General features: G+C 37.7%; 1 protein-coding gene across 1 annotated transcript; it reads left to right on the top strand.

The window, feature by feature from the left end:
• LOC135310881 (vasculin-like) lies at positions 1–14133 on the top strand. The gene is made up of 7 exons (XM_064439973.1): positions 1–2735; positions 7737–7860; positions 8333–8556; positions 9259–9325; positions 12145–12329; positions 13113–13253; positions 13736–14133. The coding sequence occupies exons 1-7, from the start codon at positions 2673–2675 to the stop codon at positions 14009–14011; spliced, it is 1080 nt and encodes a 359-aa protein (XP_064296043.1). The 5' UTR covers positions 1–2672; the 3' UTR covers positions 14012–14133.
• The last annotated feature ends 317 nt before the right edge of the window (positions 14134–14450 follow it).

Below are 14450 nucleotides of genomic sequence, written 5' to 3'. Positions count from 1 at the left end.
AAAACAACCAGACTTGTGGGTTGAGATAAGAACAGTTTAATAATTAAAGTAAAATAATAGTGATAATAAAGATTATTATAGTAATAACAATAATGATAATGTAATACAAAGGAAAAGGGACAAAAACAGAAACACAAACGATACAACTGACCACCACCCGTCGACCGACGCTGCTGGTCCCCGATTGCTGCCTCCCTCCCCTGGCCAGCCCCTCCCAGTTAACATACTGGGCACGACGTTACATGATATGGAATATCCCTTTGGCCAGTTTGAATCCGTTCTCTTAGCTGTGCCCCCTTCCCTCCTGGCTTCTTGTGCACCCAGCAGAGCATGGGAAGCTAGACATGTCCTTGACTAGTACAAGCACTACCCAGCAACAACTAAGCCATCGGTGTGTTATCAACATTGTTTTCATACTAAGTCCAAAGCACAGCACTATACCGGCTACAGTGCAGAAAATTAACTCTGTCCCAGCTAAAACCATGAGACACCTTAGCCCTTGATTTATGTGCAAAGGTAAAAGGTAGGGATGTTAGTAAGTTAAGAATAAACTTTTTCATGGCAGTTGGATAAATAGTAGTGTTAGGAAGCTTGACTAGTTTTCTAAAAACAGTAAGGCTAATTTATTAAGAAATCACATTGTTAGTGCTTTTGTTATCCCATACCTAATAGCCGATTCACCAAGAACTTGGTAATGCTTTTTGGGTTCTTTGTTATGTTCTTATTTGGTATAAACCTAATCTCTCCATTTGTTTTCTAGACTGTAAGTGCCTTGGTCTGAAGATCATTGTTGTTGTGCTGATCTTCCAGTATTGATACCTGTCTTGGTCCTTTCTAAAAATTTCATGATTCTCTTGCTTGGAGATGAGAACTGTATCTGAGGGAAGGAGGGAAAAAAAAAATTTTTCTTGCTGTAGTCTGTTCACATTTGATTTGCTGTTTCTTAATTTAACATCTCTTATATTGGTTCATCTGTAAACATATATCCTCTTCTGTTTCTATACTGTTGCTGAGCATGATTAATCAGTAAAAGTGACCTTGGTTCCTGTTAGAAAGAGAAGCCATTTTAGTGAGCATTCTATGACTCTAGAACTTCTGTGTTTTGGGTTTGGGTTTTTTTTGGTGTTGTTTTTGTGGGTGGGTGGTTTTGGTTTTTTTTTTTTTTTAAAATACTGGTCTGACATAATTGGATTCTTTAGAAAATTTCTCTGGAATTTCTTTTGAAATTAATTTAGAAGAGTGTGTTGGATGACTTCAGTAGAGTGATTTATAACAAGTTATTTGGGTGACACGTAGTTTAAAACTTGTCTCTGTTTAATGATAGTGGATTTTGTGCATCTTACCTTATAGTTTAACTCTGGTATCAGAGGTACCTAAAAACTTTAGTATGAGCTCACTGCATAAAAAAGAACTAGCAGCTCAACTTAGTAGTGCAGTTAAATGCTTACAAATCTGCTATACTTCCTTTTAGAAGTTGGAACATTCTCCTCTGTCACTGGAAGCCTGCAGTAGTCCTGTTCAGGCCAGAATACAACAATAATTATCAGATATCAAGTTCACATTCCACAGCTCTTACTAAAACTTACTCAAATTACAGCAGCTTTAGATTAAAGTGAACTCCATCTGTGCTCACTAACAGATCTGTGCTCACTAACAGATCTCCGCTCTGTTGTGCAGAGATGCGGAATATGCATTTATTTGGGTCTCCCTGTAAAATGCAAGTGGATGTTAATTATGTTTTCACTAGCTGAATTTCTAGTAGTGTGTATATAATGCTTTTGAGTCATTGACAATTTTGCAGTATTTAGCTGCAGAGCATGATTCACATACCCTTATAATTCAGGCAGTTGAATCTATTTCTTTCCTTTCTGTGATATTGTTCAGCTTCAGGTAATGTAGTTTGCATTATCTTGCATTCTCTTGCTCGCTGAGAGATGTTTTCCCACCTGTGGAGAGAGCATGGGGTAGAAAAAGTACTCTTGGGTTTTATCTTGAGCCATTACCTTCTCTTGCCCATTTTCAAACTGGAGAATTTTACTGAATTTTGACAGTATTTCTGGACACGTAAACACTGTTTCCATTAAATCTAGAGAAAATATGGCTTGTGGTGGTCCTGAGCATTTAGTCTTTTATTAAGGAACTTTAATGTGGCCCCTAAAATTAACTTTTAGGGACTAATTTGAAAAATCAGCTTCTAGGAAGCTAATGAAATGGCTCCTGCAATCCATTCTAGATAGTACCGGAAAATATTTCAACAAGCTAATTTTGCCACAGCTTTCTGATCAGACCTTACACAAGATGTTTCATCCCATTTATAAGAGGAAATAAAGGAGTGAATGTTACAGTTGTATTTTCATGATGCCTGTGATATATTTGATTAGTGTGACACTTTGGTAATAAAAGCACAGATGCTATAAATGAGATGAGGCTAGTTAGATTCTAAAAACAGATCTGTGTGAGAAAATAATACCAGAAAACAGAAGGGAAATAATGGTCAAAATGCCACAAGTGTAATCCTCTTGTAAGATAAGCATCTGAAAAGTACTAATTTCTTGGGTGTTTGGTGGTGTGGGTTTTTTTGTTTGTTTGGTTTGGTTTTTTTCCCCCAATTACAGGGACTTGCCATGAGGTGCTGAAGCCTTGTTTAATTGATTTGGAGAGACTGGACCTAAATGGCGCAGCATGACTTCGCTCCAGCCTGGCTTAATTTTCCTACTCTGCCATCATCAACAAAGGTATGCTCTTTACTGGTCTTTTGAACAGGCAGTCTCATTATTAGAGAAGTCTGAATGTCGTAACCTCAATCATAGTAAAAATGCAAATCACTTTATGAATATGTGAAGGATGATAACAGATGATATCTACCAAGCCTTGCTGTCGCAACAGCAAATAGTTGGACCTTGGTTATCAAGCTCATACCTCTGGTAGGGGTTTTCGCTTGAGCATCTGACTTCATGGAAAGAAGTATGTGCCTGGACACATTGTCAGAGCTGTTGTTGGATTAAGATTGCCTTAATCAGGAGTTTAAAATTAATTATAGTATTTTGTGCTAGAAGAACCGAGACAGAGGCATATGCTTAATGTTCTTGCTTCTGATTTTGCTCTGTCCTCTATACATTTTACAGAAGTGTTATTCTGTCATTCAAGTGATTAAAAAAAAAATATGTTTTTGAAATAGACCTTCTGAAATGGCTCTTCAGTTGCTGGTGGGATGGTTGCTACTACTGGTAGTTGTAGGGGAATAGACAGGGATCGGCGACCGGAAGATCACGGGATGTGATGGAAAGATAGACTCCTCCCCATAGGAGTGGCAGGAGCAGGAAGCGCAAGAGCTATATAAGCGTGTGACGCAGCTAAATAAACGGACATTTTGTATCCATCATATTGATGTCTGTGCATCACTGTCCCCAGGGTGGGTAGAGCCCTGTGTCCCGGAGGTATGCGGCCCAAGATAAGTTCTCCCATAGAGGCGTACAGCAACAGGTAGTGTGTGGTGCTTTCAAATAGTTGTGTATTCTTGCAGTGGTTGTTTCATCTAAACTACTGTTACTTTATACCATGAGACAGCTTGGAAACAATAAATGGCAATCTCTGAATCATTAGGATTTGTAAGTATTCTAGGAAGTCTTGAATACGTCTGTCTCATATAAATGTTGGTTTGGTTTTTTTTCCTGGCCTATCCTTCTACTCTTTCTTAATTTGTGCGAATGCAGAAGCAGAGGCAGCACTGGATATTTCAAACTCCTGTCATCTGTTTTATTTCCCTATTTGTAGACATGTCGCCTTCATTATAACCTTTTGAATGCAGTATCCATATCTGCAGCTGTGAGAGTGGCATTGCCTTGCTTTAATGTATTTATGTAAGCTTCTTGCTGTCTTTCATGTCCATGGAAAATGTTTAGCCTTTATAAACTTATGGAAATAGGCTTGCGCTATTGTTAAATGCACGGTCGGCTGTCAGTATTAGTTGTGTTCCCATTACTTATATATGTCTATACATACACGCAGACATTTTTTAAGTCAGGTCATTGAATGTCCTTATTTATTATATTGCTCTATTCATCTTTTTTTCTACATTGATCTAGCTAGCTGCTTTGTTTAGTATAGTCTATCAGCAACTGTCAGTTGCTCTTCTGGGAACATTAGGCCTACCTGTTCCAGGATGGTTCCTGTGATATGTTTGCTTTCATTCTACTTGATTGCTGAGATATTCAACTCTCTTGAGCTGCTTTTTCCTATTGAAACACATTTTCAATCAAAAAAGTAATCAGAGCTTAGTTTAATATGGTGTCACGATTGCAAAACAATCTTTCTCCGCATAGTTCAACAATCTGTTGGAAGAGCTTTACCTGCATACTTAAAGTGTCAATATAGCAGGATAAAAATAAATTCCAGCACTACCCCAGTACTACTCAAATACATCTGGAGTGTGGGTTGTATTTGTCACCTCATTCCTGAATTGTGGGAAATTTCATTGCAAGCATATGTTGTGGATCCTGCTCTCTTCCATGAATCTTTGCCTCAAGGAGTTTAGATGCTTCCTTTCTTCTCTTCCAAAAACTCTGTAGTTGTATATTTTTTCTCCATTATAGTCTTTGTGCTTCATTGTTTGAAATGCAGCTTATTTCCTTGCATTACCTCTTCCCTCAATGATCAGCATTCTGTGATATAGAGCACATTTGGCTATTAAACACTTGAAAAGTCTTTTTGGTCCTACCCAACGTGTAGTAATTCCTAGTTTACAGGAAAAAGCTTATCCTGTCATTCCTCTACAAGACAGGTCTCAAATGTTGTGCCACCCTGCTCCCTGTCCCCACCATTTCCTAGAACAGATGTTTATTTCTGCTTTCCATAGCTCAACAAAGCAGCTGAAGAGAAGAGCAGGCAAGAGGGATGAAGAGGAAGAATGGGGTGAGGAAGGCAAGGTGTCTCATGTTTCATACAGAATGGAGCTGAGATGAGGCTATGGGATCAACAACATTTAGACTTGAGAAGGAGAAACTGAACTCTGCCTGGTCAGTTTTTATTTCCCTGAAAGAGGCACTTTTAGGAATTGCATCTTTGAGTTTGGTTTCCTCCTCAGTCCTGGGTAGCCAAAGTTTTCCCTTACGTAGGTAAAGGCTAGCATTAGAAAAACTTGATGCCAGGAAGCTGGGATTGTGAATGAGTTTTCTTAATGTGACTGATACAGATTACAGCTTGACAGAAATCCATCTCGCCTATTGCTGATGACTTCCTCTTAAGGATAAGCTTTTATATCATCTCCCTGTCATTTACATAGCAAAGTCTACCAAGATAGCTGGGTATTCATTGCTCAGTAGCTTTAGTTCAGGTCTGGAACTAATATATTTCCATCAGTGCGATATTGCAGTTGAGCAGGTGGAAATGGGAAAGTGTTGTGAATAGCAAAGCCATCTTGGGATATGGACGAAACTTTTCAGAAAGGATTGCTGTAAAATGTGTATGGTGAGATTGCAGATAGACTGGTAAATTCAGTAGTTTTTGCAAGCTTACTGTTACTTCACGTTAAGCAATAAGACTTATACTTCAAAAATCTGTATTGCTTGCTTTCTTGATGGCTGGATCAAGTCAAATAATTTCTCAACTTCCAGAAAAATTGGCAGTAGTTTTCATGTTGCTTACAAAGTTTACTGTCATCTTTGCCACAAGAGGCTTGATAGACTGATACACCCATCATGTGGGGAAAATGAAAACTGCATGATCTTTGCATGCAATTTAGAGACTTTAGATGCATTATATCAAGTACAACTTAAACACTATATAGAAAGTGCTGTCAGTTGTAGTTTGTGAAAATGTGATTGTTCTTCAAAGTTCATACAAAAAAAAAAAAAAAAGTTAAACTCCAAAGGCAATATTAGAAGGTTGTCATATGAAAATGAACACATGAAGCTATCTTCTAAAATTTCATCTATGATCAACAGATCTGGAGCTTTCAGAAATTTTTGGCAGCTTATTAAAAGTTTGTTTATAATGATTATTTTTTTTTACTTAAATATTGAGATTCATTATAATTTGTTAACCGCTTAGATATTTTGATAATGTCTTGTGGTTTTCTGGTTTTTTTCTCTCCAAGTTTGTCAAGGAAATAATTCACTTCCCAGATCTCAAACTGAGAGGGAAATCCCTTTTCATTTGACTTCTATACAGTTTGGAAATACATATCTGTTGCTTACTTCAGTTTGAATTTTAAGCAGTGGATTTTGAACAGCACCTTGAGCTCTGATGGGGCATTGTCAGTAGAACTTAGGTGTTATTTTCTGTGTGATTGTCTTGTGGTGGTGGTGGGGGAGAAGGAAATAATTTCTTCAACATATTTTCCAAAGTAGGTAAACCTATTAATGTGATTTCCTTTTTTTCTGTCTGTCTTCTCACTTTGACCTGTGGAGTACTTTAAATATTAATATGGCTTGTTTAGAAGTTAATGGATAATAACTGTTGAAATAAACTTGGGGCTTTAATTTTCAAACATGCACCATTACTGCTATACTCCTCCCCCGTGTTACTCAATCTGGAGATGGAGCAAGCTTCAGGCAGCAAAGTTGATACTTTTGGTACAGTAAAGTTCATACTCCCTGGAACTACTAAGCTTACTTTGCTCACATTGTACATTTCCACATAGCTGTGCATTTATGCATTTGCAGCTGTTATGGCCCTGGGAAGTATTGGATCTCTTGTACATGTGCAATACAGTGGACATATATGTGCACAGTATGTGCTGGAGGGAAGGGGGCTTTGCTTCATCTGCAGGTTGGCTGTGTGGCAGGGAGGTGTTGGGTAACACAGCTCTCCGCTATCACTCACTGGTGTATGCGTGGCATGTACAAGAGTAAGGCTAAGCACTACTTTTGCAGCATAAAAATCCAAGAATAAATTTTCAAGGTGTAACAGCAAAAGAAATGTTATAATGTTAAAATAGTAAAGCCAGATAGAAGTAATAGGGAAGACAGCTGCTGTAAGACATGATCTTTTTTGTTTTAATCACCTTAGGTATGAGTTCTAGTCAGGATGTGTTTTGATTTCTGAGTGCTATTCTCAACATAAGGTTTTGGGTTATAAAGTACTTCCTACTGGTATATTAAAGATTTACTTCTTCAAAATTTCTACAATGTCTACTTATAAGCTGATAATTTGAAGTATATTTGTGAATCTGTACACTTTTGACTCTAGGTTTTATTTGTGTTTCATAACTAGTTGCATTTACTTTATTAAGTTATAATGACATGGATAATTAACCGGGCCTTTTTTGGGGGTACAGCTGCCTCTGGTGGAAGCAACTCCTTGCTTTCTATGCAGTGCATGTGTGTAGTCTCTAACCTAACCACCCAAATTAAGATCCCAGACTTCTTTCCTGTCTTCCAAACTGTGATCACATATCCTTTGTTACCTTTTTTATTTTTTTTTCTCTTCTGCCACATGTCACTTGTCCTTTGTCGTGCTGCCAAACCAAAATTAACACTTGGGTTTTTTTACTTTGTGTCACAAGCACGGTCCTCAGCACTGTTTCAGTGTCCTGGATCGGACGATATAGCTTCCATTTCTGTTAGCATGGGAGATGATGACATAACTCTCAACATACGAATACTTGAGAACTGCTGTATTGTCTGCCATTCATAGTCCTTCTAAAAATGGATTGTATATACCACAAGTAATGTACATATAATTCAGTTTTGTTATTAGTCAGATATCTCAGGTCTACCACTTGTGCTCCTTTACAGTCATCACTGAACTTTGAGAAACATTCTGAAAATTTTTTGTGGACAGAGAATCATTATGAAGCAAGTCACAGAAGACACAACTCTTTAGATGAGTTTGATCCTAACGTTGGATGGCCTAATGGAGGTATAATTTAGCTTTCATGGAACATTTTTAATACGTTTACATTGTTGCTTTGTAGCACTTTGGCTAGACAAAAAGTCTGATGATAATAGCTGTCCTATGCCAAATGCTGTATTCTGTAGCAGAACAGAGGTAATGGGAAGACAGATCTGGGAGACGATGTTGGTTAAAGTAGTGTGAGTCCAGGTGTATTTCTCTCTTAAGAAGCAGGAGGTCAAGTTAATTCTCTAGCCACCAACATATGAGTAGTCAGAAAAGGGGTTTGGCTTCTTAATGTTGAACTACTACCCTCTTTCTTTGGCACTCTTTTGTGATATTCTTCCCTGCTGCTTATGTGAATGAAAACTAAGTTTACTCTGTTGTCACATCCCAGAATATAGAGCTGCTTGCTTAACTCCTCTACCAATTTTGCAAAAGTAGAATGTTCTTTCAAAACTGTTAGTAATTACATTTCTTTAAAATTTAAAAATCTAAGGGCATTTTGGGAAAAAAGAGAAGAATGGTTGGCGTTCACAAGGCAGAAATGGTACAGAAAATATAAACTATCGTGGGGGATACCATGGTGGAGGTTCCTGCACTCGTACCAGCGCTTTCCACTGTGGAAAAGGCCAAGGACTGCCTGAAAACAATGTATCTGATAATGAAACTGGGAAAAAGGAAGACAAGGAAATGCCCAAACAGTTTGAGGCTGAGGATTTTGTAAGTTAATTGCAATTATAATAAACAAGGTTTCATTGTTTTGTTTCTGCAACTGTCATTTTGTCCATTACAAGGTACTTCATGAGATTTCACCAGTTACAGATCATCATATAAGGGATCACCCTTCCCGTAGGTAAGAGGGCGTTAGTCATTTGTCCGCTAACTTGTTTCTCTTTTTAATATCCAGTTTTTTATCATTATGTTTTTATTATTGTCACTTAAGTGTTTAAGTGAAACTATAATTGGGTTCTAAGTTTATTTCATAATATCTTACCACAGTTTACTGTGGCATGTGTATGTATTAAATTCTACACAAGTACCTTACTAAAAATCCAAAGTACTAACAAAATTATTTTTCTGCCACTGGCTGTTTGAGATCTCATGCTTCAACCTAAAACTGTAGAATGTAAGGGGAAGGGTGAGTTTCCTCTTTGAAGAACCATACATCACTGTGTTTTGCCTTCTCTGGACAAGTCATATAACTGTATTGAATGCTGCTTGAGATGTTTTGTTGGAAAAGAGAAATAAGTGGGTGCTGATCTTTTTGGGTTGCGGGGGAATTGTCTAGTCTGTCTCTATTTAAAAATCTTTGACAGCAGAGGTCATACTTCCAATATTATTGTGACTCTATTTCATTGGTCCTATAATTCAAGACTTTTATTTTTAAATTTTATTTTCAATAATGATAAATTTTCCTTTCAGCCATCTTTGAATCCTGAATATGAGAGAACAACAAGCCAGAATAAGTCTTTAGTGGCAGGTGTGTGGGGTGAGTATTTTTGATGTTTCTAAATATAAAAATGTAGTGGAGATCTGAAGTTGGTTTTATTTGAAACATAGGAATTTTTTTTAGAATATTACAAAAGTATAGATTGAAATTGAGGAAACTTCAATATTATTACGATGTAAGTATCCTTTTGTTAGAGAGGTGACACTTCCATTTGGATATCAGTCTGTTGGTCTGTAGATGCAGCCACAACTAGGCTTCTTTCCAAAAACAAGTATACGTTGTCTTGTAAAGAAGTCAAGAATTTATCTCCCAAGAGGAAATGCAATGAAGGTGGGTCACTGTCGTGGTTTAGCCGGCAGCTCAGCCCCACACAGTCGCTCGCTCACTCCCCCACCGGTAGATGGGAGAGAGAATCAGAAGGGTAACGCTCGTGGGTTGGGATAAGAACAGTTTAATAATGAAAATTAAAAGAAACAACAACAGAAATGCAATGGAAAGGAGAACAACGAGAGGCGCAAAACCCCGGGGGAGGGGGTAGGGGAACGAACCGCCGAAACAAACCGCACGCGATGCAGCCGCTCACCGCCCGCCAACCCGGCGATGCAGCCGCTCCCCAGCCGCAAACTGCCCCCCCTCAATATACTGGTCATGGTGTCACATGGTATGGAATGAACATGCCATTGGCCAGTCGGGGTCAGCCGCCCCAGCCGTGGCAGAGCGCAGGAAGCTGGAAAGGTAGCCGACCCCCCACAGTGAGGAGAATTAACCGCTTCTCAGCTAAAACCAGCACAGTCACCTAAACTAGTGATGTGATTGCTAGCTGAAGACTTCATAAATGAATGCTCCTGACTGATTAGAGCTGTTGGAAGATCTTGGAGAGAAACCTAGGAGGGCTGGGAAGAGCAGGTTAGTTTGCAGAGATTTAAGGTCTCTTCCTGGAAGCAAATGTCTTAAGCTGTTGGTTGTGTTTATGAATTACTTGTAAGAAAGCCAATCCTGAGAGTGGGCCTTTAACTGAACTGTTGTCTAGGTTTGTTTTCTCATCTCCACCTGATAAATTTGGCTACCGCTTTACAGTTCTGTGGGCTTTAAGTAGTGAATTGTTCACTCTAAGAAGGTGGCAGCTTTAGACTGCACAGGTTTTAAAGTAATCAAGTTACTCAAAATAAGAACCTTTCTCTTTGAGGAAATAAGTTTAATTAAACATAAAAGCTTCAACTTACTGTTGTTAATAGTGAGGTCTGAAACTTGTTGCTCATTTTAAATGGTACTTTAATTTGCTGATTCTTTTTTTCATACTTCCCCAGTGTGTTTTGCGTTCTTAGGTAACACTAGGTGTAGGCCAACCCCTCAGTATAAATATCTAATTGCTAAGAACTTTTGCAGGAGCCTAAACAATTTGACTGCTTTCCGTTTTTGTGTATTTAGCAGCTTTCATGTGAAAGTCAGGAGATATAGTTCTCTCGCAATAAAAGAGTAACAATAGCTAATTTTTTCCCCCAACCAAGTTGTGGAAAATTATATAGCAACTTGAGTGTTTTACAACCTTTGCAGCACTCTGGCTGTGGCTGCTGCATGATGCGGCTCAATTTGATCTGAGAGAGGGCAAGTTTTCCAGGCTCTTTAGGTATCGCTCTTCACAAGCAAAGGAAGGAACAGTTGTTAGCTACGTAGATCTGTAAGCTACAGTGCAGTGGCTTGTTACAGCTTACAGCTTGGTGTCTTACTTGGTTACAGCTCTGCTGTTGCAATCCTTGTTTTGTAATTGAAAAACTGAAATTAAGGCTATTCTTATTCCCTATTAATGGAAACCTAATATTCAGGATGAGGAATTTTACCATCCCCTTTTAATGACTGTTAAAAATGTATACTTCTGTTAGATTCCATTTTAGCTTGTGTATATGGGATGGGAGCATGTGAGTATTATGAAAAGTCTTTTCATAAAGTTTAATGAGAGCTAAGTATGTAGTTACCACAAATGTTTTGTAACATCTACCTGCTAAACAAAGCTAAAATCACTTATGCTTTTAAGATAGGATTTTTTTAATATAGGATATGGTGACTCGACCTGTGAAGTAGAAATGCTTGCAGAGAGAGGAAATAATCTTGGAAAAGGTTGTTAATGTAGCATTGGAATGCATGTGCAAAAATAAAATTAGTGTTTTATTCACTTTTTTAAAACTTCAGAACTGTTTTTAATAGGTGTTCTTTCAAACTGTTAAATGTCAGTTACTTAGTGAATATGACAGCTGACTGTATGTCTCCAATTAGTGCTCTCTTGAGCCTGGAAATGGTATAAGCTTCAGATAGTCTATTATGCATAGAGATAGAGAAACTGGTCATTACCATGGTCCACAGTAGTATGCATCTCTTCTCTCATGTTTATAGAGAACATTGTGTGGAACATTTGGCTCTAAAATGAGTTGTTAATAAATACATGAGTAATTATTCTTTAGTAACCTTAAAGGGACATATGAAAACCATAATCTCTTTTGAAGATTAGGTAGCTATTAACAACTAATAGTATTTGGATTTTAGATTTGCAAACAAGAACTGTGTAGCTAGCTTCTTTGACTGAAGGATATATTTATTTTTCCAAAAGTAAAATTCCTCCATTGCCAAGTGAAATATTTTATAAAAGATGGTTGTGGAAAATGGAACAGAACTTGTGTTTACCCAGGTTTGTACAGTGTGTTATTTGTGGAACTAATACTGGACCAAGTTCCTGATTTATGCTGATTTGCTCTGGACCATATGGCTATCCAGTACCCTATGAACTAGGGACTTAAGAATGTATACACATGCGTGCATATATATATATATATATACACACACACACTTTTTTTCGTCCCCTCCAGAGTACCCTTTGAATCCTAAATCTAGATCTCCAAGAATGCTGGTCATTAAAAAGGGCGGTACAAAAGAACTGCAGATATCTGGATTCCCTGTAGTAGGAAGTCTTCATTCACAGCCAGTAAAGAATAGAACTGGCACAAGTGTTTATAAAGGATTAGCCCCTAAAACTGCTATTCCACCCGCAAAGGTGAGTCTTGAATACTGGTGGCATGAACAACATGCTGAAAAAAAATCATGCTCTAATTTTGAATGTGCTTATTTCACCCCCGAGAGTACTGTTCCTAGAGTATTATGCTTTCAAATTGTGCTAAGTGCAGAACATCCCGACAGTGAAGGGAAAACACTTTTTCTCATTTTTCTTTTGAAACTACACTGCAATTGGATCTTTTTTTTTCCCCTCATTTACCTTTTTTGAGAAGTGCAAGAGCTGTCCAAGGGAGAGTGAAAAGGATGTTTTTAACTTACAGAATAGCAATGCCTTTTTTATATGTTTTTAACAGAAAAATAGATATCTAGTGGAGAGCTATAGTTGGCATAAACATACCTCCAGAATTTATCCTAGTTATTGATACAGATGTGCTTAGTGTCATTCTGGTCCCTCTCCATATGCAACTTTCCATGTTCATCTTTTGATTTTATTTCAGGAATTTTTCTGTGCTCCTGAGAGCATCTGATGGAGCTGTTAACTCTCTTAACATACTGCATTAAAAACACTACTTCCAACTGTTGAAGACTCATATACATCAAATATGAGGGTTTTAATTGTTTGTAAATTTAAGTCTATATAAAAAGTGTAAACAGTATTTGTGGGATAGGATGAATTGCTCATAAACTGTCTCTTTTCCACAATAAAACAGGTATTTGCTGTAAATTATGGTTGTAGTTATGATTAACTTTTGCTTAATCGTTTTTCTAAATATTCCTGAAAATAATCCTATTGTAGTTAATGACTCTCTAAATTTTTGTTTAGCCTACGCAGTGGAAAAGCCAAGCAAAAGAAAATAAACTTGGGAATCCATTTTCTCATGAATCTGCATATGGTATTGGCAATTTCAGTCCTTTCAGAAGAACTGCCAAGGCATTTACTGTATCACAGAATTCAGTGAAAGAGGTAAAGCAATGTCTGTAGTCTTTATCAAATTTAAGAAATTTTAAATTTGTTTTGTTGGATAACTGGATCAGTAAGTTTTATACAGAACTATATTAAAGAAGTTTATTTTTGTGGAAATTAGTGTGGGAGAGAAAATTACAGAAGGTACATCACTGCAACATTTGCTTTGTAAGTTTGATTTGGAGTAAAAATGGTGCATTAGGAAGTATAACCTGGTAGGTTTAAACTTCAAAACTGCTAATAGTGTGATACACTTCAGAAGGTCCACTGTTTGTTAGCAGGGCTCCATAAGTCTTCATCTCTGGGGTTACATGTAAGAACTATATATACTGAAATAGAAATATCTTCCCTCTGCTTTTGACTGTGGATATACGTGAAACCTGAAACCACAAGTGCCTGTGAGTCTTTGTCTTTCATTCAAAGTTCTCTAAATGAATAAATTTCTAATAGTCGTTCTTTTTTCTGACACCCCCACCCCCCAGTGTAATTGGTCAAATTCGTCATCCCCTACTGACAAAGTTGGTCAGCCTCGTTTAACAAAATTGACAAGAACACGGACTGATAAGAAGAGTGAATTTCTGAAAGCATTGAAACAAGGTAGAGTTGAAGAGGAACGTGAGGATGAGAAGCACGCTGGGCAAGAGAAGGTAGTTTTGTTCATACCTATTGTAGATCCAGCAGTAACAGTTCTCAGACTGACCATAAACAACTACTTATTTGGCTGTAAACAGTTATTAAGTCATGGCCTTGATACCTAAATGAGGGAAAGGAAGTACCTTTTGGTGAATTTCAAAAAACGTACTCCAAGTACTGCTCTTTCTCCAGTACTACCTAGTAGTTGTCTCTTCTTTCTGCAGTATTTGCTCATACCTGTTAGGGAAAGATATGCCTGAATTATTAGCAACAAAAACATGAATAAATAAGCTCAGTACACTAACCTAATCATTGTGAAGGGCAGTGTTTCACACTGTTGTGGTTTAGCCCCAGTCAGCAAATAAGCACCACACAGCTGCTTGCTCACTCCCCGCTACCCCAGTGGGATGGGGGAGAGAATTGAAAGGGACAAAATAAGAAAACACGTGGGTTGAGATAAAGACAGTTTAATAAGTAAAGCAGAAGCCACACAGACAGTCAAAGCAAAAAAACCAAAAGGAGCTTATTCACTATTTCCCATCGGCAGGCAGGTGTTCAGCCAGT

The sequence above is a fragment of the Phalacrocorax carbo genome (genome assembly GCF_963921805.1).
Source record: "Phalacrocorax carbo chromosome W unlocalized genomic scaffold, bPhaCar2.1 SUPER_W_unloc_4, whole genome shotgun sequence".
Lineage (NCBI taxonomy): Eukaryota > Metazoa > Chordata > Aves > Suliformes > Phalacrocoracidae > Phalacrocorax > Phalacrocorax carbo.
Note: the sequence above shows the minus strand (reverse complement) of the source record. Positions and strands in the feature narration are given on the sequence as shown.